The sequence below is a fragment of the Taeniopygia guttata genome, chromosome 24, assembly GCF_048771995.1.
Source record: "Taeniopygia guttata chromosome 24, bTaeGut7.mat, whole genome shotgun sequence".
NCBI classification, from domain to species: domain Eukaryota; kingdom Metazoa; phylum Chordata; class Aves; order Passeriformes; family Estrildidae; genus Taeniopygia; species Taeniopygia guttata.
The window spans coordinates 4,129,853-4,154,805 of record NC_133049.1 but is presented as its reverse complement, the minus strand read 5'-3'; the positions used below and the strand labels follow the sequence as shown (position 1 = coordinate 4,154,805).

Genomic DNA, 24,953 nt, shown 5'->3' with positions numbered 1-24,953 from the left:
TCCAGAGCTTGAACACCGATTTTTTGAGAGGAGGTTTTACAAACAATGTATGGCAAATGTCCTCCTCTCTCTATTTAGATGTGTCAAGGACAAATATTCAGAAATTGGCTGGCAGATGTGAGGTATTTTAAATAAAGCCCATTTCCAGGTGCTGATCTTGCCCTTGTTGTGCCCTGTCCTTGCTGCAGTTCGATGGAGTGCTCCCAGAAGAGGAGGAGGCAGTGGCAGAGAGTCCTGTGGAGAAAGACCTTGGCATTGCCAACATCATGGGAGAGAAGATCGACATCATTGGCCCTGTGAACTCCCCCTCCCTGGACTTCAATGACAACGAAGACATTCCCACAGAGCTCAGTGACTCCTCAGACACCCACGATGAAGGTACGTGGGGAAAGGCCACTCCACCAGGGCGATCCCAGCCTTATCCCTTCCTTCCCCGTCAGGGAATGGAGTGCTGCCTGCTGAAATCTTTTTCTGGACCCTGCAGATGCAAAGAATTCCCATTGTGGGCTGCAGCAAGTGAATGTGTTTACATTTCAGGATGTGCCTAAAAATTTTGGGGTGTCCCTAAAATAAGCAGTAGAATTAATTATTCCTTCTTATGTCCCAAATTCTTGCCCTGGGGTTAGTGCAAGAAAAGGGTTTTGTTGCCTTATGAAGGCTGGCCTAGAACAGAGGCTGGGCAGAGCTGAAGAATAAAGCAGGGATTTATTCAAAGGATCTCCTCAGTGGATGCACCTTGGGCAGCACAAGAGCTCAGCCAGGGCTGCACCCAAGATGAACCAAAACGGTCCCAAAATGCACGAGCGCTCCGGGGGCTCTCCCTGGGATCAGTTCTGCTCCATTGGCACCTTGGAGTTCATTGTCCCATTCCAGCTTTAGCCCAGGCAGTCCCATCCTGCTTGTTTTTCTCTCTCCAGCCCACGCTGTTTGTGCTCCTGGGCTGAGATTTGGATCATTTGTCCTTGGTGCCCAGCTGGAGCAGGAATTGTTTTGTCTCCCTGCTCTGTGCAGAGAGCTCAGCATCCCCTCATGTGAAGCTCAGACCCACACACTGAAGCAGCACAGGATGTGAAAAGTATAAAAGCTAAACCTGAGGCATCAGTTGAAGTCCCTCCTTTAGATTCCTTCTGAAATATTGGTGCTGTGGAAACACATTTTTCATCACCTGGAGGGTCATGGCTGGACCTTGAGGCTCTCTTTCCCCACAGGGGAAGTCCAAGCCTTTTACGAGGACCTGAATGGCCGCCAGTACGTGAACGAGGTGTTCAACTTCAGCGTGGACAAGCTCTACGACCTGCTCTTCACCGACTCCCAGTTCCAGAGGGACTTCATGGAGCAGCGCCGCTTCTCTGGTGAGCTGCTGGAGCTGCCCAGGGCTGCAGGGAAGGGCTCTGCCTTGGAGTGACGGAGCCCAGGCCTGGTTCAGGGGCTCCGTGTGGTGGAAAAGTCTCTCCTCCAGCCCGAGCTTCCAAAGAAAGGCTCAGCAGTCTCTGTTGTTCGGTCTCAAGGCAGTTTATTGCAAGTTATCTAAAAGATTTTCTTCTGGGGCTGCTGTGGTTTGCTCACAGCTCAGGCAGAGGCACACACACCCCCTGACATCCTCTCTGACTCCCGCCTGCTTCTTCTCTCCCCGCCCAGGGCTGCTGCTGTCTTTTATATGGTACATTACGTGTTACATGGGTACAGTTTGTCCCCAATGCCTATTACCTATATTAAATGGTGCCTTTCTACTCTAAACCAATCTGTGAATGCCAACACCACCAATAACATGGAGGGAAGGAAGGAGAAAGAGGAAGGACAGGACCAGCCAAAAATCCCTCCGTCTTAAACTTCTGACCCCCATGTACAAAACTAAACCCCCCTGTACAGCACTCAAAAATTCTTCCCTCTACTTTGTGACTACTTCTACTATAATATCTAAACTTTTGTGACTTCTCGTTCTTCCTGCAAGGTTGGTAAATCATTCCATGGCTCAAACCCAAAATCACAGCTGTTTCCAGCTGCCTGCCAGGGTCTCGAATGCTTCTGACCTGGGCCTGGAACCTCCAAAAATGTCTGAGGGACATCGGAGGTACAATTTTGCCTGCTTGGGTGACATTCTGAGCAGATTTTGGGGTAACGTGGCCTGTGCTGGTGGTAGCCGAAAGCAGCAGGACCTGTGTGCCCATCTGGTTTCATTTTCTAACAGCTGGAAGAACTTTTTTATGGAAAAAGCTGATTTTCTTATTTTTTATCATCACCTAAGTCCTGATCTTCTGTTCAAGGGTTAACAGTGTGAGGGAAAAGCTCCACACCTGACATGGACAGAGCTGCAGAGAGAATCCCTTGGCATGTCATAGTCCTTTCTCTGTAACTGTAGATTTGCTAAAGGAGATAAATCCCCAGGCTCTCCCCATTTCCCTGCACTTGAAAGAGGTGAAAATATTCACATTTAGCACAGGAACCGTTTGTTTCACACTCAGCTGAGCTCTAGAGCAGCCAGGCTCCCCAAGGGGAAGGAAATCCCATCCCCAGCTTGGTTATGTGGCTATGCCTTTCCCCAGGGGACTGACCAGAGATCCCTCCCCAGTTACTTGACTGCAATGTTGTTTTGTCCTCTCAGATATTATCTTTCACCCCTGGAAGAAGGAAGAAAATGGCAATCAGACCAGAGTGATCCTGTACACCATCACCCTCACCAACCCTCTGGCCCCCAAAACTGCCACAGTCACTGAGACTCAGGTAGGTGACAGTGGAGCAGGGCTGGGACACTTGGTAGAAACTTCTCTGAGATTTTTTTTCTTGTCCTGGGCATGTTTTCATTATCCCTGTCCATTTTCCTGTTCACATTTCCTTGGTTTAACTTGCTGCCCAGTATCACTGCAGCCATGAATAGTTAATCCAACAGTGAAATTTGGGCTGCAATGAAAGCAGCACAAATTTCCCACCAAAAGCAGCTGAGTTTAGTATTTTTCTCACCCAAACTGGTGTTTTTTTGAGCTGTGCTCAGCCCAGCAGATATTACTCAAGGAAGTCAGCTACTGCCTGACCTGTCTTTCTCACACCCTACAGGGTGTTGTGGATTTCTTATTGTGGTGAGGACAGTGAGATGATATATTTAAAAACATAAAAAAGGGAAAATCTTCAGTGCACAGGGAGGAGCCAGGCTGGCTGTATCTAGCAGAGAGGAAAAGCCTTTTTCCATGTGCAGAGATGTGTTCAAGTGGCCAAGGGCAAATACTGAGAGTGAGCTTTAGGAACTGCTAAGAGGGAGCCAGGAAAAGGGGTCTGAGTGCCACATTTCAGAGAGGAGGATGCCAGCAGCAAGGTGGGACTTGTGAGGTGAGAGGCTGGAGAGAAGGAAAGGTGAAGGGAACAGAAAGGAAAAGGGAGAAGAACAGGATGAGCAAAGGGAACAACACACTCTCAGATAACAAACCGTGGCTTATGTAATTCTGGTTTGGCTCAGGCACCAAAGCACCCCGTGTGTGTCCTCACTGCAGAGCTGAGGGGGAGCAGCCTGCAGAAAAAGCCATGCTTTGTCCAGGGATCTGTGCTGAGCTGTGTCTGTCTGTCCTCTGGGCGAGCTCTGCTCTGGAGCAAAGGGAAAAGCACACCAGAAGTGCTTAAAAGAAGAAAGCCATGTGCTTTTATGATGTTTAGAATCACAGAATCATTTATGCCAGAAAATTTATTAGCTAGAACTTATGCTCAAACCTCAGGTGAGTCCATGACAAGGCAGACTCCAGAAGAGAGGTCCCAGCGAGCCAGTCCCCACATGGCACTGTGTGTAACACCTCTGTTACAAAATCCTGGACGCTGGAGCTGAATGCCCTTTTTAAAATGTGCCCACAAGAAGGATCTGGGTGAAACCCTTGTTTTCCTCTGCCTTCCCTTCGGGGTGAGCTGCTCACAGCAGAGCTGCAGAGGCAGGGCTGGGGCGTGGGGGTGTCTCCTGTTTGCAAAGTGCTGCTGGAGGTGCCAGTCTCTCCGAGCAGCCTCCTGACCACGCTCAGAGCTGCCTTGCACGCTGTTTTTCCTGCAGACAATGTACAAAGCCAGCCAGGAGAGCGAGTGCTATGTCATAGATGCAGAGGTGCTAACTCACGACGTCCCCTACCACGATTATTTCTACACCATTAACCGCTACACGTTGACTCGTGTCGCCAGAAACAAAAGCCGACTCAGGTACCTCTCCTGGGGAGGGAATGATGGGCAAAAGGCACTTTTGGGGAGGGGTTTTGCTGTTTGGGTGTGTTAGGAGGGGTTGAGGGGGTTATTTCTTTGTCCTGTTGCTGGGACATTCCTGACACCAAGAGTAGGGGCAGGACTTTCACCTGCTGGGTTGACATCAGTGCAGAGGAGTTACAGCTGCATCAGGCAGAGGATTTACAGAGTTTTCTTGCCTCTCTCTTAGATCAGAGAGCCTGTTATCACTGCAGACTGTGATAAGCACAGGATGAACTTGCTGGGACTAAGCAGAGGAATTGGGTACTGGGCAAAGCTATATCCATGTGACTCTGTGTGACTTCAATAATGATAATCTAAATGTCTGCCAAATGGCCCTGCAGTACTCTTGGGAGAGGCTCTTCCTGCCTTTGGAAGGACTTTTCCAGCAGTGCTTCTCCTCTGGAAATGTGAAGGGCTGCGAGCATTCCAGAAATAGCAGTGTACATGATTATTTCCTGGATTTACACTGACACAAAGGTGGTGAATTGAAATCACCCCCAGGAAGCAAAACCAGGGGAATATGACTGACCTTTTCCTCCTCACAGGGTTTCCACAGAATTGCGCTACAGGAAACAGCCCTGGGGGCTGGTGAAATCCTTCATTGAGAAGAATTTTTGGAGTGGCCTGGAAGATTATTTCCGTCACTTGGGTAAGAGTGGCAATGACAGTGGCACTCGTGTTTCCCTGCGAGTGGGCAGCATGATCCAGCCTTGGGGTGGCTTACAAAAGGGGCTACCACAGCTGGAGTAAATTACCTGCTGGAATTAATCAGGGAATCAAATCCTGCTCCCTGTCCGGCAGTTGGGGGTCAAATTTTGGTAAAAGGTGCAAGGAATGTGGAGCACAAATCTCTCAGACCCTGCCAGCTTCTTTGGCCCGGCTGATGCCTTTTTGGGGCTGCCTAAAAACAGAGGCCAGACAAAATGAAGAGAATAAAAAGCAGTTCTATTTATTGAAAGGCCTTCAGGTACATTTAGGGTAGATGAAGTCCTCCAGGACTACACCCAAAAATGGACAACTAGTCCCTGGTTTTCACACTTTTATGAGTTTGGTCCATTTGGATTTTGGGGATGAATCTGCCAATTACAGCTTTAGCTAATGAAGTCATTTACCCCAGGATTGCTCCCCCCAAACTCACTTTTGTTTCCATCTCTCTGGCCTGAGGCAGTGAGGTGTCCTTGATTGCCAGGCCTGGAGAAGAATTGTTGTGCCTGCCCCAAGTGGGGAAACAGCAGCTCACACTGGGTATGGAGTTTAGAGTTCTACACTAAAGAGCTGCAGGTTACAAATAGATGACAAATATAAAATAAATAATAACAAAAACATTAACTAAAATAAATAATTAACAAAAATATTAACGAAAATAAACTAAGGCATCACAGCAGAGGGGTTCAACCTTTCTCTCCCTGCAAAGCCACACTTCTAATGCTCCCCCTTGGTGCTGCAGAGAGCGAGCTGACCAAAACAGAGAGCACGTACCTGGCTGAGGTGCACAGACAATCCCCCAAAGAGAAGGTGAGCAAGCAATCCACGGTGCGGCGGCGGAAACGCGCCCACACCCACCTGAGGGTGCCACACCTGGAGGAGGTGCTCAGCCCCGTGACCACCCCCACGGACGAGGAGGTTGCCCATCGAATCAAGCACGTGGCAGGTGAGCACGGCCCTGGGGATGGGGACAGACGGGGGTGCTGTCACAGGGGTGCTGTCCTGGGGTTGTTGGGGTGAGCTGGAGGGGTGGGTAGAACAGCAGGGGTTGCCCTTCCCTGTTTCCCATCCCAAATTCATCTCATCTCCTCAGGTTCCACTCAGACACGGCACATCCCCGAGGAGAGCCCCGGTGGCTTCCACCTGCAGAGTGTCTCCAAGCTGCTCCTTGTCATCAGCTTTGTGTAAGTGATGGTTTTTCCTGCTTTCCTTCCCAGCCGGCATTAAACACCTTTGGTTTATCTGTGCTCCTGGATTTCTGTGCTCCCTTCTCTCCTTTCCCCTCGGTTTTGCCCTTGTTTTAGCCAAGCATGGGCTTTGTGGGTCAGTTCTGGGAGTCCTAAAGGCAGGTCTGCGACCTGGCTGGGACAGTGACAATCAGGACAGAGGCAGCTGTGCAAGAAGAGAGGACTCAATACCTACAAGAGAAGAAATCCAACAAGTATAAGCATTTTATGCAGTTTACAGATTTTTAATGACACGTGGAAGCTCTGTGTGTGTGGGTAATTTAAAAAAAAGGGATTTAATTGCTGACACAGCAGCTGCTATCATGGACAATGACTGTGCAAAGCTCTCTGGGAGTCACTGGGCTACCCCAACAGGGCTCAGTGTCTGTGAGGATTCTGTCACATCTGGTCAGGCAAAACCTTTCCATGTCTGGTTCTGGGCCATGATTTTGATAAGAGGTACAGGCAGAAAGCAGCTGGACCTGTGAGAGATGAGATTTCTGCACAATAAGTACAGAAACAGCTGAAGCACAAGGGATTGGAGTGATTTCAGCAGCTCAGCAGTAGGATCTGTTTGGTTGGGGTCTTTTCTGCCACACCTTTCAGGATGGGTAGGATGTGTTCCCCAAGGGAATGGGCCCCTCACATCCCTGTGGCTCAGTTTAATACCAGAGGTCACTGTTTTTACTGTTCCTCTGCCCTTGGGCTGGCAGCAGGCTTCACTTGGTGCTGCAGTGCTCACTGGGCAGTGCTGTGCAGGAGAACAGCCTAAAGCAGTAATCCAGGCTTTTCTGTCTTGGGCTCAGTTTTCCTTAAGCTCCTCTCAGCTTTTAGAGAGGTGGGGAGAAGCTGGGATTTCAGGGCTGAAATGACAGCTCAAGGTGAGCTCCTTCCTGTGTTCCCTGGTCCCAGAGGGGGCACAGACGCTGAAATTTGCAGCAGCACCCAGCCAGTGATGAATGAGGTGCTGTAAGGTACTGTCATGATGAGAACACAGCACAAAGGTACCAAAGCTTTGACCAAAGTGAAGCTCCTGACAGCTTCACTTGGGTCACAGAACTCTCTGTGATGTTGCCAGAATATTCCTCTGGCCAGTTGCCATCCGCCTGACTGAGCTGGTCATAGTGGGCCATTCTTCCAGCAAAATAACTGCACTATTCAGAGCCAGGCACCAGCCTGGCATGTTGGAATCTCTTCCTGGGGAGGAGCAGAAATGCCCCTCTGCATGGTGGGGGTGAGAGGAGCTGGGCAGGGAATGGCTGGGGTGTGTTCCCAGTGGTGGGGTGGGAATGGGGAGGATGTGAGCACTGTGTGTGTGTGTGTGTGTGTGTGTGTGTGTGTGTGTCAGAGCCTCACTGGGAGTGGGGAAGGCTGGGTGTGAGCACTGTGTGTGTGTGTCAGAGCCTTGATGTGAACACTGTGTGTGTGTCAGTGCCTTGATGTGAGCCCTGTGTGTGTGTGTCAGTGCTCACTGGGAGTGGGGAAGGCTGGGTGTGAGCACTGTGTGTGTGTCAGTGCCTGCACAGCCACCCGCTGTCCCCAGGAGCTCAGCTGTGCTGAGGGAACTTCACCAGCAGTGCAGGCTCACGGATCCCTGTCTGCCCCTCCTGCCTCTCTTCCCTCTGCTCCTTTCCCCCCATACCTCTGCTCTGCCTGAGCCTCCTCCCCAGCCCAGTTTGTGTCAGTCCGTTTCTAACCTGCAGCTGCTCCGTCTTTTCTCTTCCCTGCTCCCATTAGGATCTGTTTCAGGTACTGTCTCTCTCTTTTTTTACCTCTTTACTCTCCCATTTCCCTCCCTTTCTCTGCATTCGGCGCATCCACTCACCCAGCCTGTTCTGTCTGTCTGTCCTCCTGGCTCACACATTTCCTCCACGAGGTGAAGTTTTGGTTGCTCACTCAGATGAAATCCCCACTCACAGCATGGACTGGGCCTCAGACACCTTCCTGAAGTCCTGGGTGTTGTCCCAGGTGCTCCTGGCAAGCAGTGGGCTGGGGATGCTCCTGAAGTGGCTCTTTCCTTGCTTTCCTTGCAGTCTGGTGCTGCTGGTCATTCTCAACATGATGCTGTTCTACAAGCTCTGGATGTTGGAGTACACCACGCAGACACTGACGGCGTGGCAGGGCCTGAGGCTGCAGGAGAGGTACAGCCACACCTGCTGGGGCTCTGCTTGGTTTTCCTGGGTGTCAGAGGTGTTCCTGTCACACCAGCTCCTGGAAGGTGGCTGTGCTCAGGTGGGGTTGGGCTCTTTCTCCAGGAACTGACAGAATGACAGGACACAGCCTTAAGCTGCACCAAGGGAAATACAGGTTGGATTTTAGGAAAAGTTTTTTTACAGAAAGGGTGATAAAGTTCTGGAATGGCTGCCCAGGGAGGAGGTGGAATCACCATCCCTGGGTGTGTTTAAAACAAGCCTGGATGTGGCATTGGGTGCCAGGGTTTGGTTGAGGTGTTGGGGCTGGGTTGGACTCAATGATCCTGAAGGTCTCTTCCAGCCCAGTGAATCTGTGAATTCTGTGAAAGGGAAATCTCTGTACAAACTGTGATTTTACGACTCCTGCCTGTGTTTTTGTGGCAGGTTACCCCAGTCTCAGACAGAGTGGGCCCAGTTGCTGGAGTCCCAGCAGAAGTACCACGACTCAGAGCTGCAGAAGTGGCGCGAGATCATCAAATCCTCCGTGATGCTCCTGGACCAGGTGAGACTGCACAGCTGCAGGCAGGGCTGTGACCTGGGAGTCACTGTGTCCTCCCAGTCCTGCTCCCCATCCTTCAGCATCTCCTGCTTCCACCACAGCCCCTCAGGTGTGCCAGCTCCTTTAGATCCATCTCCTGCTGCTGGTGGGTACCACAAGGGCTGGCACAGGGGGCCACGGCTGCTCTCTCCCATCAGAGGGGTCCGTGCACATCAAGGAGAGAACTCTACAGGGCCAAAAACCTCATATTGGCACATTTGGTATCTAATCTGCCATCCCAGTTTGGAGAGCAAACTGGTTTGAGCTGAACCCTGGATTTACATGCAGCTTTCAGGGAGGAAGGGGACACAAAAGCCAGGAATTTCAGGGTGTGCTTCCCAAAATGCACAAAGGGCTGCTGAGAGCACAGGCCAGAAATGAGAGCTGCTCCCTTATAAGTCCAGGAATTTCAGGTTGTGCTTCCCAAAATGCACAAAGGGCTGCTGAGAGCACAGGCCAAAAATGAGAGCTGCTCCCTCAAAAGCCTCTAAATATGAGCTGCTTTCCCCTAAAGAGAGAAAACTTAGGGACTATTAATCCATGTCCTTATCAGACAGTTTCAGCAGGTCACCTGGGTGTAGATAAGGACAGACTTCAGCCTCCCTGGCTGCTCAGCACTGTCCTGCTGGTCACACAGGTCTTTATTCTTACCCTGTACTCTGCTCACCCCTTCTCCTGGAGAATGGTGCCCCACATTCCCAGTCCCCATTTGTGCATCTCAGCCCTGACTCTCCACGCCCAAAACCACACTTATGGTATCAATATACAGCTATTATGGATTTAACCAGGGAAAAAGGAAATCCCCAAGTTCTCTCCTCTAGGGTAGCACCACAGTGGAGAAATCTCTTGTCTTGCAGATGAAGGATTCTCTAATAAATCTCCAGAATGGCATCGGGTCCCGGGACTTCGGGTCAGATCCAGAGGAGAAAAGGAAACGTTTCCATTAACAGGCAGGAATGCAGGAGGCCAGAGGACGGTGTGCAATATGTGTAAATAGGATATATAAATATATATATAAATATATATATATATATATATACAGATATAAATATATATATTATATACAGATTTTAAGAGAAAAAAAAAAAAGAAAAAAAGCCTAAAGAGGGGAAGGAGCGACCTCCAACACTGGCTGAACTGGAGGGTCTCTGGGAGTGTGGGGGGTGTGTGTGTGGGAGGGCTGTGCTCTCCCAGCACTGAGGTGTGCTCAGGGCCGTGCCCAGCTCTGCTCCCTGGGCTCGTGCACTGCTCCTCTGTAATATTCCTGTCTGTCTGTCTGTCTGTCTGGTCTGTTTCTGTTGTCTGAAAGGGAAGCATCAGTGTGAGTGCCCCCCCTGCCCGTCCCCATCCCCTCCCTGCATGGAGGTTCCCTGCTTCACTCTGTTGATCTCCCACAGGGGACACTGTCACCTCCCTCACCGTGCTGCCTTCGGGGCACAGAGGTTTGGCAGTCACAGTCAATCCCTTGCAAAACTGCTTTGGAGAGGAGGGGGAGCTGCTGGGGCTCTGTGGAGGGCAGATCCCCCTGGCAGGCCCCTCCTGGGAGCAGGAATTGCTGTCAGGGTGGCCAGGCTGGCTCAGAGAGCAAAGCACAGAGCTGCAATCCCTTCCACAAACCCCCCTGTGCTGCCTCCTGCCCTGCATGCTGCAGTGAGAGCCAGGGCAGTGTCTGCCTCCCAGGTGAGTGGCACCTGTGACAGTGTCCCCTTGCCCTGTTCTCTGCTTTCTCTGTGCTTGGGCCCCTGCCACTCAGCCACCCCTGTGCTGCAGGTCTGCATCGGTGCTGGAATCACCACGGTGGGAGGACCCAAATTTCAACAGAAAACCAAAATTAGGATTGATTTGCAAGCACTCCCACTACCCAGCTCAGCAAATCTCTCCCCTGTTTGTTCACCCAGCCCTTGTCTTGTAAAATCTGGGGGGAAACAGGGGGGAAAACAACAGCTTCCTTTCCTTGCCTGGGATAAATTTCCATAATTGTATCTATGCAGCAACAGCCATCACTGTGGATATTTACATGACAGCATCTGTGGAGCAACAAGGCTTCCAAAAATCCAGGAGAGGTCAGGGAGGGTCCCGGGGAGGAAAGGAAAAAGGGCCCATCCAAGGGGGGCAGGACAGAGCTGGCTGTGAGCACCTGAGGGGTGTCTCCATCAGCTGGGTAGTGCAGCCCTGGGAGGCAGCCAGGTCGTAGAGCTGCACTAAAAAGAACCCAGTGTGCATTTTCACTTGTTCTGGGGGATAATTCCAAACTCCATTAGCAGCCAGATGGGGACGAGGGGCAGCTTGTGCTGTGCTGTGCAATGCACAAACTCCACAGGGACTGGGGTGGGGGAGCAGGCTGCTGCTTCAAGTGTTTAATAAAGGCTTTGGCCTCTTCCCCAGCCAGGTGGGTCAGGGAATATGAGTCCCACTTTGTCCAGCACTGGGGTTTTTCCACCTTCTGACTGGCAGGAGGGAGGCAGCTGCACATTCCCAGTTTGGAAATGGTGCAGTTGTAGCTCCTCCAGGATGAATAATTGGTCTCACACCATTCTGTAGCACAGAATATCCTCAGTGCAGCCTGAGGAAAACCCTCTAAGCTCCCACTTTCCAACCAGGGAGAGGCACTGGATGCAGGAGTAACTTGCTGATTTCTCCACATGCCTCACATGTGCAGGAGCATGGATGGAGCCAGGCTATCAAAAACATTCCAGACTCTGAAAGCAAAGTCCAGTTGGGGAAAACCAGAGAGTAAAGGCTATTTATGACTATTTATTTAATTTAATGCTGCTGACTACTGTACTGCTCCCTGACTTTCTTCCAGGGAGGCTGCTGAAATGGCTGCTGTACCATGAAATTGAGGTGCTAGGGCCTGGAAAGGCCTTTCTGGGGCTCATTTTCCCCACTGTGACTTGCCAGACTGTCCAGAGTCCCCTTTCCCCTTTTAGTCACTCCCACAATTACTAAGCACACAGAACTCCCCTGCTGCTGCTGGAATTCCCCTCTTCTAGAATTTAATTTCAAGCAGCAAGCAGGACGACCCAGAGGGAGCCCTGGGATCCAGCCTGCCAGGAAAGAGGAGCTGGGATGTGGGGTCTGCTCCCCCTGGAGACAGAGAAATCAGAGAGGGTCACAGAGAAATGCTGCTGATCAGTGTGTGTTGCTCACATTTGCTCTGTTAGGCAGGCAAAGAACCCTTTTTCTCATCCTGCAGATTCCCAGCTGTAGCCTCGGGATGTTCCCTCAGGCCGGGCCCCAGGGACAGAGCTGCACTAGCTCTGTTAAATCAGTGTTAGGCCAGGCACTGAAATTTGTCCTACCTGCACATTAAAGTGGGGTTTTAACCTGTTTGACACCTATCCTGACACTCAGCAATGTGAAATCCCTCAGGAAGAGCACAAGGGCAGAACCTGGTGCTGCAGTGCCCTTCACACTGAGGGAGGTTTCTCTTTGAGGCCTTTGGGTTTTTTTCTAGTTATTTCTTCTTCCCACTCAGCAGCCAGTCTGGTTTGGAGTTGGGATGGGATTCACAATCTTGTTTTGCCTCTTCATTTCTCACAGTAGTAATAAAAAGGGGAAAAGCAAGGTCTTAAGGCACTGAGGGTGAGGGTTTAAAGAAAACCTTGGAGGGTTTCACTTCTCTGGCAAGCTGGGTTAGGAATAAGCTGCCGCTGAACAGTTCCTTCTGGAGCCAGAGACAATTTTGGATTACATTTCCTGGAGGGATCAGTAACACTTTCTAGGAGTGAGAGGCCTGAATAATGTTACAGAGGGAACAGCACTCACAGCCAAGCCTGGCTTCCCCCAGCAGGGCTTTGCTTCTCCCCTTGCTCACTCATCAGAAATCCCCCTGGATTCTTCCCACAGCAGGTGCATTTCCCCTCCCAGTCTGACCCTTCCACCTGCACATCTGCTGGGCTTTGATTTGCAGGATCTGAACAACCACAAAACCAGGGATTTTAAAAAATATTTTTATTTTTTAAAAGGCATTTCTCCAGCCAAGCATGCAAAAGTAATGCCAACAGCTTGTAGGCTAATTCCTGCCAGGGAATGTGCTTCCTATTGGGAGGAGGGAGAAGGGGGAGCAGGAGGCTCTGATCCACCAGTTTGTGACATCCTCACTGATCTTACCTTGGCACAACCTCACCCCTGATAAATACACACCTTAGCTTAGTTTATCTTGGAATTCTGGCAGCTGGGATGAGTGGATTTGAGTTCTGGATAGCTGCTGTGCAAGCAGGCATTCCCTGAGCAGATACCAGAGCTTTCTGCAGCAGCACCTGCCTGTGAAGTCTCTGAAGGACCAAAAACCAGGTTATTCCAGGTGGTGAGCTGCCCAGGGCAGGGGCACTGCTGGGCCTGCACACTCCAGATGGTAAAAAGGGGAAATAGAGATAGAGAGGCACTTGCAGTGGGGAGGAGTTAGCTGTGGTTAACAGGATAATGAGATTTTTCTGGGTGCTCTGCACTCCAGGCACTCTTCAGTCACAAAACTGTGCCATGAACCCTTCCTGCCTCCCTGAGTCCTTTGGGAGAAGAGAGGCACATGATGTCCCCTGAGCTGCCTGTGTGACACAGAGGCTGCATTTACACCTCTCCCTGTCTGCTGGGTGACACCTGACCCTGCTGGGATAATTCTGATCTTAAAAACAGAAACCTCAGGCACAGGAAACATCTCTAGTGCAGTATGACCCTGGGCTGGGAGGGAAAGGTTTCAAAGCACAAGGCTTTGCTGGATTTAGAGCCCTGAAGGCACAAAACTGCCTCTGAGATAATAGGGCAGGTACTGGGAGATCCCCTCTAGGAATGCTAATCCTGGAGTGCTAATCCTTACCAGACAGCTTCAGCAGCTCACCTGGGTGTAGATAAGGACACACTTTTCAGCCTCCTTGGCTCCTCAGCACTGTCCTGTAGTCACATAGGAGTTTATTCTTACCTTTATGCAGGAAGGTAGACGTTTCTTTTCCAGAGAGTGGCTAGAGACACTTTTGGTCAGGGTACTTGAGACTATTTGGACCTGCTCTGGTGTGCTGCAGCAGCTGCTCTCCCCAGGAGCACAGAAACAAACTCCTGATTTACAGCTGGAGCTGCCTGGTTCCACCTTACACAGAAAATCAGCCTTAAAATCGCTGTTTAAAGCAGCAGTGCCTGCCTCGGGGGGACAGCTCTGTCCTGCCTGCCCAGGCAGCTGCTGCCACCCCCAGCTCTTGACAGATCAGTGCAGCAGATTCTGCACTGCCTGCTCAGCTCCAAGGGGCTCTGCCCACGGATCTCTGCCAGGCTGCCGCTGGCACGGTCCGTGGCACAGCCCCCTGGACTCTGGCTTTGTCTTTTCAGTCTCAGCACCACCAAAAATACCTGCTAGGGCTTGCTTAAAACACAGTTCAGAACAAAGACTCTGGAACCAAAGCCCCCGAGGGAAGTGGCTCACAGGACACCTGTGCCAGGGTGGTTCCTGTTCTCTGATCTCTCTGGCTCACAGGACACCTGTACCAGGGTGGTTCCTGTTCTCTCTGATCTCTCTGGCTCACAGGACACCTGTACCAGCGTAGTTCCTGTGCTGATTTTTCAGCCTGTTCCCCACTGGACACACTCTGATCTCTGTGGCTCACAGGACACCTGTGCCAGCGTGGTTCCTGTGCTGATTTTCCATCCTTTCCCCACCAGGCACGCTCTGATCTCTGTGCTTTGCAGTCTCTCCAGCACGAGTCTCTGTGCCATAAAACCTCTCTTTTTCTGGATGTGCACACTGGCCAAATACTCTCGTGTCTTGGGTGGCTGTGCTCAAGGCCAGGTCTAGGCAGACAGCATGGGCTTCTCTTAGCACGGATCCGTGGCATGCCACACCCTCCTCCTCTCCCACACGTTTTGCAGTGCTTGCTCTGGCTTTTCCCTGTCCCCTGCCCCCTCTGCTGCTGGACAATCATTACCTGTGTCATAGATGGTCTGACCTGGTGCTGTCCCTGCCTGCCTCCCCCTCCCGCAGTCTGTATGCTCTTCAAGTGAATGTGTTTTATTTTATTTTGTTTTTCAGTAGGGAAAAGGACTTCCTTCTGCTGAAGGAATTATATTTGCACATGGCTCGGGGGGGTTCCTCCTCTGGCCGTTTCTGTTACCTCACTCATTTAGGCCAATTCCATTGCTAACGTTAAAGGCCACCTTCCCTGACCCCGACCCCGCCAGTAGGTAGGGAATGAACCCCGATGTGCATCCCAGTGGAATTGGGGTGTGGGAGAGCAGCTGTTACAGCTCCATCCAGCAGGGAGGTGGAGCCTGTGCCGTGCACGTCATCCTCATCTCCACATTCCCACCTCTGGGAAATGGCCCTTGGAGAGCAGGGATGGAAGCACCGACCTGGCTCTGGGCTGGACGCGGAGGGAGGGAAGAGCAGCAGAGCAGTGGCAGCATCACAACCTCCCACGAGCAGCCTGGCGTGGCCGTGGCACCTCTGGGGCGTCACCATTCCAGTGGGATTTCATCTCCCACCGCGTGCTCCAGGGCTGGAGAAAGCTGCTAAAACCCTGGGGCGTGTTGTCCCCACCTGTTTCCTGTGATTCTTGTGCACAAGTGATGATCAAGGAGGGTCTGCTCTCCTCAGCCTACAACCACCAGAGTGCTTCCCTGCTGGAATCCCTCCAGAGCCCGGGGAGCAGGGGGCTGATGGCTGAGGTGACTCTGGGGTGGGTGGGGGAAGGATTGTGGGTTTGTTTTAGGAGTTGTCCCGACTGTCAGAAACTTTGCGCTGTGCGCAAAACAAAAAAAAAAACCACCACACAAAAAAAAATAAAACCAACCCGCGGTTGAAAACGATACTGGAACGTACGTGCTGGAATGTAGGAATTGTACAGGCTCTGCAGCCAAACTCCGTGTAAGTAGTTAGTACCATGGAAGTACGGTATCAATTAAAAAATCTATCCAACAACCAGCGTGGCTCTTTGTTCTTTTTATTATCCTGCCTATTGCAAAGTCTCCTCTCTCATTCCAAACATACACAGAGTCTTTGCCAGGACTGTCTCTTCCAAGTCTTGAAAAATCACCAATTTTTAAATTTTTATACTTTTTTTCCCTGCGGGATTCTTCAGCAGAACTTTGCACCTCCTGCTTGGAACACCATGTGGCAGTGGTCACCTCTGTCTGCAGGAACTGGAAAAATGAAAGGTTTATCCACAAAAAAAGAGCATCCAGAAGATGCCTGTGGGATACGGGGAGGTGCAGGACAAGGGGACGGCCCTTCTTTACCACCTGAGGTAGCTCTCACAAAGTTCTTGGGTTCACTCCTGTTTTGATTTAACAGTATGACACCAGAGCGTTGTCTGTGGCTCACAGGGACTGAGGAGCAGAGCTGGAGTGGGAGAGAGGTGTCCTAAAATTCACCATGGGCTCAGTGCTGGAAACCCCAGAGTTACCCCCCAGTCCCGCTGTTGAGTTCAGGATTCTGCCAGGCAAACCGGCATGGGGAGAAAGATGACATCCAGCTGAATTCAAAGAGGAGCTGCTTGGATATTCTTTTGGAAATCCCTTTTGGATATCACGTTTTTTGGGAACTGGTGCCCAGACTTCATCTGGAAAATGAGCTCCCCTTGCCAGGCTTGGCTCTGCCTTTGGGAGCAGTCCTACTACCAAGACTGCACTGGAGTAGTTGGCTAAAGTTGACACCCACTCTAAAAAAAGGGTTTTGAGCAAGTGCCAGTTGGAAATCTGGCCTGAGCCTGAATTACAAATGGGGTAATTTCCGTGTTTTTAGCGAACACATAAAAAGCAGCAGAACAAAGCAGAGGGGATTCCGTGGGTGGGGAGCATGCCTGGAGTCACGAGCACGTTGGAACTACTTACAAATGGGGCAGAATTTGTCAACTCTGGCAAAGCAGCACAGGCTCCAGTGCAGCAGGGATGTCACAACTCTGCCATGCAACAAACCCAAACCTTCCCCACCTGGTTTTACAGCACAATCCCACCCTGGCCAATGGTTCTGCTTTTCCCCCCTTCCAATCCCAGCTGTTGAGCTCAACTGATCTGCATTGAAGGGCAGAAAACAATTTTTATTCTGCTTAATCCTCAGAAAAGGTATGTTTGCATAGGAAAGATGGAATTTCCAGGGTGATTCCTTGGCACCGGGTCATTTAGGATAAATCCAGACTATTTATACTGGTGATTAATTACCTCAAGAGAGAATTAGGATTAACTGGGAACAGTGGGTGGTTTCTGTCTGTCCCTCTAGATGGTGCTGCTACAGCACCAGAGAACCATCACAGTTATAAAACTACAACCATTTTACTAAGCTGTGAGGGCTTTTCATCCTATTTATTTCTCCTGCCTACCAGCATGAGGCTGCCTTCCTTTTTGGGGTTTCCCAGGAAAGGGTGGATCCCCTACCTTGTCCTGCTGCAGGTTCCTCCTCCCACTGTGTACTCCAGGAGCAAACCTGCTGTGCCAGGCAGGTGGAGGGGGATGAGGAGTTTGACACTTGATAAATGAGGGGGATACAGGGGATTCTCATACTTACATCATCCTGCTTCCCAAAGCAGGAATACTTCAGGATCTGTATTCTCAATTCCCTCCAGAAGAAAGTGTGAGCGTGGCACAGGGATCTGTGCTTCCTACTATACATATCTAATTTTAGTGCATTACAGTCCTCACCCTACTCTGCTTGTGCATGGACAGCCTAAAATTCAGAGTGATTTCATTCATTAATTACATTCTTCCTGTTTTAACACCAAAAAAACCACTTGGGCCACATTTTATAGTGGAATAACCCCCTAAGTGATCCTTGTTCACAGTCCTAGAGCTCAGAGCGACGTGCCATATGTACCCTGAACCTCTGCAGTGGAGAAGAAGCGTATTTAGCAAATAAAGGTGGTGGTGAGAGCAGCTAGGAAGTGACAGGAAACATTTACGAAGCCATTGAGGTGATGGTGGAACCGAAATCCGGGAAGGAGCTGTGCTGCCCACCCCTGTGCCGTTTGCTCAGCATGCTTCCACAGAGGAGTCCTTCAGCAGCGGGCTGGCAGCTCAGATGGGTCCCAGGACCAAAGTCAAGGCTGTACAGAGTCCAAGGCCAGTGGAAGAGAATTTACACTTGCCCGTGTTCCTCCCGACGGCGCAGAGCTCCCCCTCAAAGCTGCTGGCGTGGCGTGGTCCTTCTGCCTTCAGAGCCCCTGCAAGGGAGACAATTCCTCTTGGAGCTCACAGGAGCGAGGAGGGCAACAGAGTTAGCACAGGAACTGACGGGAGGTGAACTGAGGGTAAAAGATCCAGATTTTAATCTGTAGCACACAAACTCCTTCCTTTGGAGACAGAGACCTTAGAGTCCTCATGGCACGGGCACAGCTGCCCTTGTGCAGGGAAAGTGAAGATTCCCAATTCCACAGCAGTAGGTAAATGAGGCATAAATACATCCAGTTGGTTTGGGGGTTCAAACAACACCAGTACACCCCACACCTAAAGACACCTGTATGGCTTCTAAGGTTGCTGGGGAAGCTCCAGAGGAGCTCTGCCACGCTCCAGGAGTCTCCAGCCCCAGCACAAGGAAGCGAGGGGTGGACAGACACAAGGAGTCACCACTTCTTCATGACCCACCTTGGTGCCGTTCACTCCGCTGCCTCCCCTCTGCTACTCCTCCACAGGCACAGCACAGTTCTCCTTGTTTTCTGATGGAATTGCGAGATAGTCTGTCCTGTGGTTAGAGGGAAGGAGGAAAGCACACAATGTAAAGCCCAGTTTGGGTAAACTCACCTTTGCTGAGTGCCTGGAAGCATCTCTGAGGTAACAAACGTCACCTGTAGATGCTCACAGAGGGAAACTCTGGCATAGGCAGGAGCAAACACCGAGGCTTCCCTGCTCCACAATCCTACACACCCAGCCCAGCCTTCCCATGGACAAAGAGTGCTCTAATCCGAGCCAAGTGTGTGGAAAGATGGGAATAGGGCAGGATGAAGCCAGACCTTCCAGGACAGCATCTCCACATGGTCCAAACCTGGAATACTTTTCACTCCCTACCTGGTGTGTGGTGCAAGGGGGCACAGTCTTGTTGCTCCTGAACACTGCGAGGACTTTGGGCAGTGCAAACTGGCAGAACAAGAGGACACAGTCTCAAGCTACGTCAGGGAAGGTTTAGGTTGGATATTAGGAAAAAATTTTCACTGAAAGAATAATAAAGCACTGGAATTGTCTTCCCAGGGAGGTGGTGGAATCACCATCTCTGGATGTGTTTAAAAGAAGACTGGACTTGGCACTTGGTGCTGTAGTCTAGTGAGGTGTTGGGGCATGGGTTGGACTTGGTGATCTCAGAGGCTCTTCCAACCTCATTATTCTGTGATTCTGTGTCAAACACCAACCAGCCCATGCCATAGCAAAGTTCAGTCTTCCTGCAGTCTTCCAGCCTGTTTTAATCACTACTCACTTTGTCGACATTACTGAGGATTTCTGGCAAACTGCACAGGGTATTGTCCCATGTTGTGGACACCCCACAGGCACAGATTGCTGCTGGTACAGAACCAGTTCCTTGGGGTTTTACAGTACATGAGGTCAGGCAGAGGGAATTAGTATTGCATGATTTATTCAACCATCAGGAAGAAAGAATCACCAATTTTAGACCTGATTATCCTGTACTAGCATGGGTCTATACACATTTGAGAGCTCAGGGCAGATCTCACCTCCAGGGGTTCCACACTTACGCGTTTTCCTGGGCAGCTTCCTCTGCCTTGGAGACCTTCCTGTAGCAATAGATCATCTCAATCAGCAGCCACAGCGTGAGGAAGACCAGCAGAATATACATCATAATTTCTGAGATGACAGAAGTGAAGTCTTCTCCAGCTGTGAATAAAATGAAAATAACCCCTGATCATTTCCATGCAGCTCCATGGATTTTTTTCCACCCTCGTGTCATCCTTCCTTGTCAGAATCTCCAGGTGCCTTTAGGCCGTGAGGAGGCAAAAGAGAGGGACCTGCACCAGGCAGGGATCCCAGGGGGATCCAACACACACAGCCCCCACATCCTCACGGCTCGCTCACCTATCTCATCTTCACGCTGTTTCCTCCCCGTGTCCCCTCGCTGGTGTTACTCGGCTCTGTTGTGCCGCCAGTGCTTTGTAAAGGATCAAAACCCCGAGGTGCTGGTGGGGAGAGGGAGGGGAAAGGGCAGAGCCAAGGGCTGAATCTCCCAGAGCAGCAGAATCCCCTGTACTGTCTGTGCCATGCTGGGATTTCAGCACCGAGCCCAGCAACACCGAGAGGAACAGAAGGACTCAGGAGCACCACAAAGGGAAGGAGGAGAAGCAGGAGATGGGTATCAAAATGGAGAATGAGTCGTTGTTCCAGGAGGGAGTGGGCAGCAGCAAGGAAATGCTGCGGCTCCCTGGGAAAGGCATTGCTGAAACATCCAGCGCCGCCACGGGAGGAGCTGGAAACATCTGCCCAGCTGTGTCCAGCTGTGCCCAGCTGTGCCCAGCTGTGCCCGGCTCACCGTGCCTCCCCACACTCACACACAACCAGCCTGGGCCCAGAAAGCGCCTCCAGCCATCAAACAAGCCACAGGTTTTTCCTCCTGAGCCGCGTCTGTCGCTGCCAAGCTCGGAGCCCTGTCCGGCACAGTGCCAAACTCCATCCCCGGGTGACAACACCCGCGGCCAGTGACAGCACAAAACACCTCCTACCCTCCTCCACCACCGTGAGGTGGATCACCCTGGAGCTCTGGAAGAGCGGCCGGTGGATCTCGAACTCGAACTCGCGGGTGATGTTGCAGGTGTAGATGCCCGAGTCGTTCAGGGTCACGTTCACCACGGTGATGGACACGTCCTGCATGTCTTTGCTCCCGTTCCACTGGATCCGCCCGCTGAAGCGGCTCGGGAATTCGTGGTTTGTTTTCCTGTACTCGTAGATCTGTGAGGAAATAAAGAGAAATAGATATATAGATCTGTGAGGAATAGATGGATAGATAGAGAGATAGAGAGATAGAGAGATAGAGAGATAGAGAGAGAGATAGAGAGATGATAGAGATAGAGATAGATAGATAGATAGATAGATAGATAGATAGATAGATAGATAGATAGATAGATGATAGATAGATAGATAGATATAGATAGATAGAGAGAGGGATAGATAGATAAAGATAGAGAGATAGAGAGATAGAGAGATAGAGAGATAGAGAGATAGAGAGATAGAGAGATAGAGAGATAGAGAGATAGAGAGATAAAGAGATAAACAGAGAAATAGATAGATAGATAGATAGATAGATAGATAGATAGATAGATAGATGATAGATAGATAGAGGGATAGACAGAGAGATAGACAGACAGATATATAGATTGATAGATGATAGATAGCTATAGATAGATAGAGAGATAGACAGAGAGATAGAGATAGATAGATAGATAGATAGATAGATAGATAGATAGATAGATAGAGATAGACAGATAGATAGATAGATAGATAGATAGATAGATAGATAGATAGATAGATTAGATTATTAGATAGATAGATAGATAGATAGATAGATAGATAGATAGATAGATCTGTGAGGAAATAGAAAGGGATGTGCTGGTTAATCTCTGCCTCGGACAGCACCACACGAGCCAGGGGCAGCATCCCCCTCCAGCTACACTCAGGGATGTTCTGAGCTCCCTTGGTAACAGCAGCTATTCATGTTCCATCATCCTTTGCCTCAAAGTATCAGGTGACTTTACAAAAGACAGGAAAATGAGTGATCAGGAATCCAATATCTCCACCAGAGAGGGAGCACAGCAAAACACAGATGCACGTGGGCACAAAAAATCAGCAGTGGAACAGAAAGCTGGGATCCTTCATGCCTAGCAATGTGCCTGTGTCAGATCACCTGAGGAAAGAACCACAGACTATCCTCAGGGAAGACCAACAGCCCATTTTGGGAAGCCCTGGGGTATTGAGCTGAGATGGAAGTGCTGCAGGGTGAATATGAGAGTGTGACATTTTGCCTGACCACATTCCCCATCGTGACCCTGCCTGCCCCAGCTCACTTTGGTTGGTGTTCTTCGGGTTGCCACTGGCAAATGGATCCCCTGGGACCCTGGAAGCGAATTCCCATCTCTCATTCCTTAGCCTGGTCCCTTTAGTTCTCAGACAGAAGGAGAATATTTGTCATCCTCTGTGGCCCTGCTCAATCATAGGCACTGATTTAATGCTTCAGACTCAGGTAAAATAGCTAGAAAGAAGCGTGCACTCAGCCTTTATCTAGTTCCCATTTCACCATTCTCTCTTGAATTGCAGCTGCTCCTCATCTGTCCAATTTCCATTTTGATTCACTCTGAAAATCAATTTTACCTTTTCCTGACAGGGATCCAAAGCAGCTCCCGGAGATCCTCCTGGAGCGGGGATAACACTGCTTTCTCTGAGGCAAAAAGAAGTAAATCCTGCCCTGCAGATTTATTTCACCTCCAAAAGAACAGCTTTGGCATTCAGAACTGATTCAGACAAGGGTACCAAGGGTCAATCTTATTTAACATCCTCAGGTACTGGGCTTGAGGTATTGAGGGAATGGGACTGGAAACTGGCATTGATTAATCTACAATCCAAGTGTTGGAATTCAACAACTGATTCCAGCTTTTCCTGCCAGGAGTTCGTGCTGTGCCCAGGTGTGGAAATGGGATAAGCAAGGAAGGAAAGGGAAAGGACTCAGCTCCCAGTCGTACATACAGGCTCATCCTTCCCCCCGTTGGGCCTGTAGAACCATTCCACCACCGTGCTGGCCGTCACCTCTTCCCTCTTCATGCAGGAGATGCAGAGCAGCTTCATGTCCGTGCCTTGGACAGCCTCTGTCTCAGATGGGACTTCCACACACACGGAGGAGCAAAATCCCGCTGGGGGAGAGGAGAAGCAGACAAAGAAGCGTTGAGAAGCATCAGTTATTCACATCTTGGCATTAATATCCCTAATGGAAAATGGCTTGATTTGCTAGTAGCGCTGTCAGATAACAGATTAAGTCTCAAATGTCAAATTTTACCAAGCTTCCTTCTCCTGAGATATTAATAATTCAGAATAATTAACAGAGGGTGATCTCTTCACACAGATTCACCTCTTCAGCATCTGCCTTTCATCATTCTCTGGTAATTAATGCCACTTTAAAGGCATTGTTCATTGCCTCCCATGCATGCTGGGCATGCTCCTGTTAGAGCAGCAATTACAGTCTGGGATGAGGGGAAGCCCAGAATTCCAGAGTGGAGGAACAGCTCGCTCTTTGTGCTAAGTTGGAAGGTCTGGATGCTTTAATTCAGCAAAACTGGGAGGGTCCAGCACCCTTCCTGTCCCTGGGCTCCATGGGCACTACTGGGAACCGAGGGGCTTGGACGGGAGTGAATTTGGCAGCAGGAGGAGTTATTGATTTCCCAGGCATTCCTGCTCAAAACGCTTCCAATCAGAGCTGTGCTAAGGCTGGCAACTCTCAAATACTGCTCTTGCAAAGAGGACAGAAATCCTTGCATGTGAAGCCACACGCTTGAGCAGAAAGGGATTGCTTCAGCACCACATCTCCGACCAAATCCCTGCTGACATTTGTCCCCTGGGCTGAACAATCCTGGGCTCTGTCTGTCCAAGGCTGTCTCCAGAGCCCAGACGCTGACTTTGCTGGCTGCTCCCTCCTCCCCAGCCTCTGAGGCACCATTAACCCACTCTCTCAAGCAACATATTATCCCGGGACTATTCCTGGAAGCAGCCTGGCTCCAGTTCTCCCGTACTACCAGCTCCACGGACAGCAGCAGCTTCCAGGGAGAAATAAGGGAAAGCTCCTGGATTCTGCTTTACTCTGAAAAACGAGATCTGTACACACAGACAGGCACCCACACACAGGGCTGAAGGCACACGCACATCGAATGTGGCAAAACCACCCAACCTCTGCTCGTGGCAGGAATCAAACTGCAGCTGCAATCGGTTGATTAACTCCGGTTTACGCAGACTGCACGGAAAACCGGCACTAAAACACCTCTTAATGGGCTGCACACCCTCCCCGAGGCAACTCGCTGTCGAATTACGCTGCAAACCCCAGACCGACAGCAAACAGTAAGGAACCAGCACATGCTTTGTGCTCGGCGCTGAGGTGTTTTCACTCCCTCACACCCACACCAACTCCGCACGAGCGTTCATTCCCTTCTCCCGACAACAAAAGCCCGACTCGGAGGGCAGGGGCGAAGGGAGCATCCTCCCTTCTGGCAGCGGGGCCGGGCGGGGAGGGAATGGCAGCACCTACCCCAGAGCAGCAGGGCGAGCGCGGCCGCGCACAGCAGCCGCGGCAGCGCAGCCATTGTTCCGCTCGGCTCCTCGGCGGGATGCTCGGGCCCGCTCCCGGAGCAACAGGATGCCGGGCGGGCGCGGTCCGGGGGCAGCACCACGGACAGAGCCCGAGCCCGAGCCCCGAGCCCCGAACCCGGACAGCTCCGCGGCTCCGCGGCTCCGCGGGCGCGGCCGGCGCTGCTCAGCGGTGGAGCAGCAGCAGCGGTGGAGCAGCAGCAGCGGTGGAGCAGCAGCAGCAGCAGCAGCAGCAGCAGCAGCAGCAGCAGCAGCAGGTGCCCCGCACCGGGAGCGGCTCCGCGGGGCGCGGTCGCGGCGCTTTTGTTCCGCGGGCGGCGGAGCGCAGCGCCCGGCGGGGAGGATGCCGAGGAGGAGGATGCCGAGGAGGAGGATGCCGAGGAGGAGGATGCCGAGGATGCTGGAGGAGCCCGGGCGGGGGGCACGGCCGGCACATGCGCGGCCGCCTCCCCCGGCCCCGGGCGCGCCCGGCTCCTCCCGGCTCAGCCCAAGCAGCCCGGGGCTCCGGTGGTCCCGCAGGCAGCGCCCAGCTTGGCTGCAGGCACCACACAGAGGATATCACATCATCGCGGAGTGTTAAGGCGTTGGAATGGAGCTTAGAGCTCAGCCGGTCCCACCCCCTGCCATGTGTGGGCACAACTCCCACCGAGCCACATCCAACCTTCGAGCACGTCCAGGGCAGCCACGACCTCCCTGGATGCCCTGCCACCGCCCTCACAGCAAAGCTTTCCTTCCCAAAATCGGAATTTCCCCTCTTTCCATTGGTACCCCCTGCTCCTCGTCCAGTCTCTACAGATGAGCATCACTGTCCTGCCTCCAAAAAAAGCCAAG

General features: G+C 51.3%; 2 protein-coding genes across 17 annotated transcripts in view; one reads left to right on the top strand and one right to left on the bottom strand.

Moving 5' to 3' along the window:
* The window catches only part of GRAMD1B (GRAM domain containing 1B), a 139,118-nt gene extending 123,341 nt beyond the window's left edge, over positions 1-15,777 (top strand). For 14 of the 16 annotated variants that reach the window (XM_030290876.4, XM_072918244.1, XM_072918243.1 and 11 more), the window contains 10 exons: positions 189-378; positions 1,209-1,352; positions 2,603-2,721; positions 4,025-4,167; positions 4,755-4,858; positions 5,657-5,860; positions 6,008-6,098; positions 8,174-8,281; positions 8,717-8,834; positions 9,728-15,777. In XM_030290876.4, the coding sequence (XP_030146736.1) occupies positions 189-378; positions 1,209-1,352; positions 2,603-2,721; positions 4,025-4,167; positions 4,755-4,858; positions 5,657-5,860; positions 6,008-6,098; positions 8,174-8,281; positions 8,717-8,834; positions 9,728-9,817 (1,311 nt within the window). In that variant the 3' untranslated portion in view covers positions 9,818-15,777. Of the gene's footprint in view, positions 1-188; positions 379-1,208; positions 1,353-2,602; positions 2,722-4,024; positions 4,168-4,754; positions 4,859-5,656; positions 5,861-6,007; positions 6,099-7,877; positions 8,282-8,716; positions 8,835-9,727 lie in introns of those variants that run through there. The other 2 variants (XM_030290875.4, XM_072918246.1) reach the window with 2 other exon arrangements.
* Positions 15,778-15,780: 3 nt separating this feature from the next.
* SCN3B (sodium voltage-gated channel beta subunit 3) lies at positions 15,781-24,641 on the bottom strand. The gene is made up of 6 exons (XM_002192630.7): positions 24,064-24,641; positions 22,518-22,681; positions 20,504-20,729; positions 19,526-19,664; positions 18,429-18,525; positions 15,781-18,007 (listed from the first exon to the last, which is right to left on the bottom strand). The coding sequence occupies exons 1-5, from the start codon at positions 24,116-24,118 to the stop codon at positions 18,462-18,464; spliced, it is 648 nt and encodes a 215-aa protein (XP_002192666.5). The 5' UTR covers positions 24,119-24,641; the 3' UTR covers positions 15,781-18,007; positions 18,429-18,461.
* Positions 24,642-24,953: the final 312 nt, after the last annotated feature.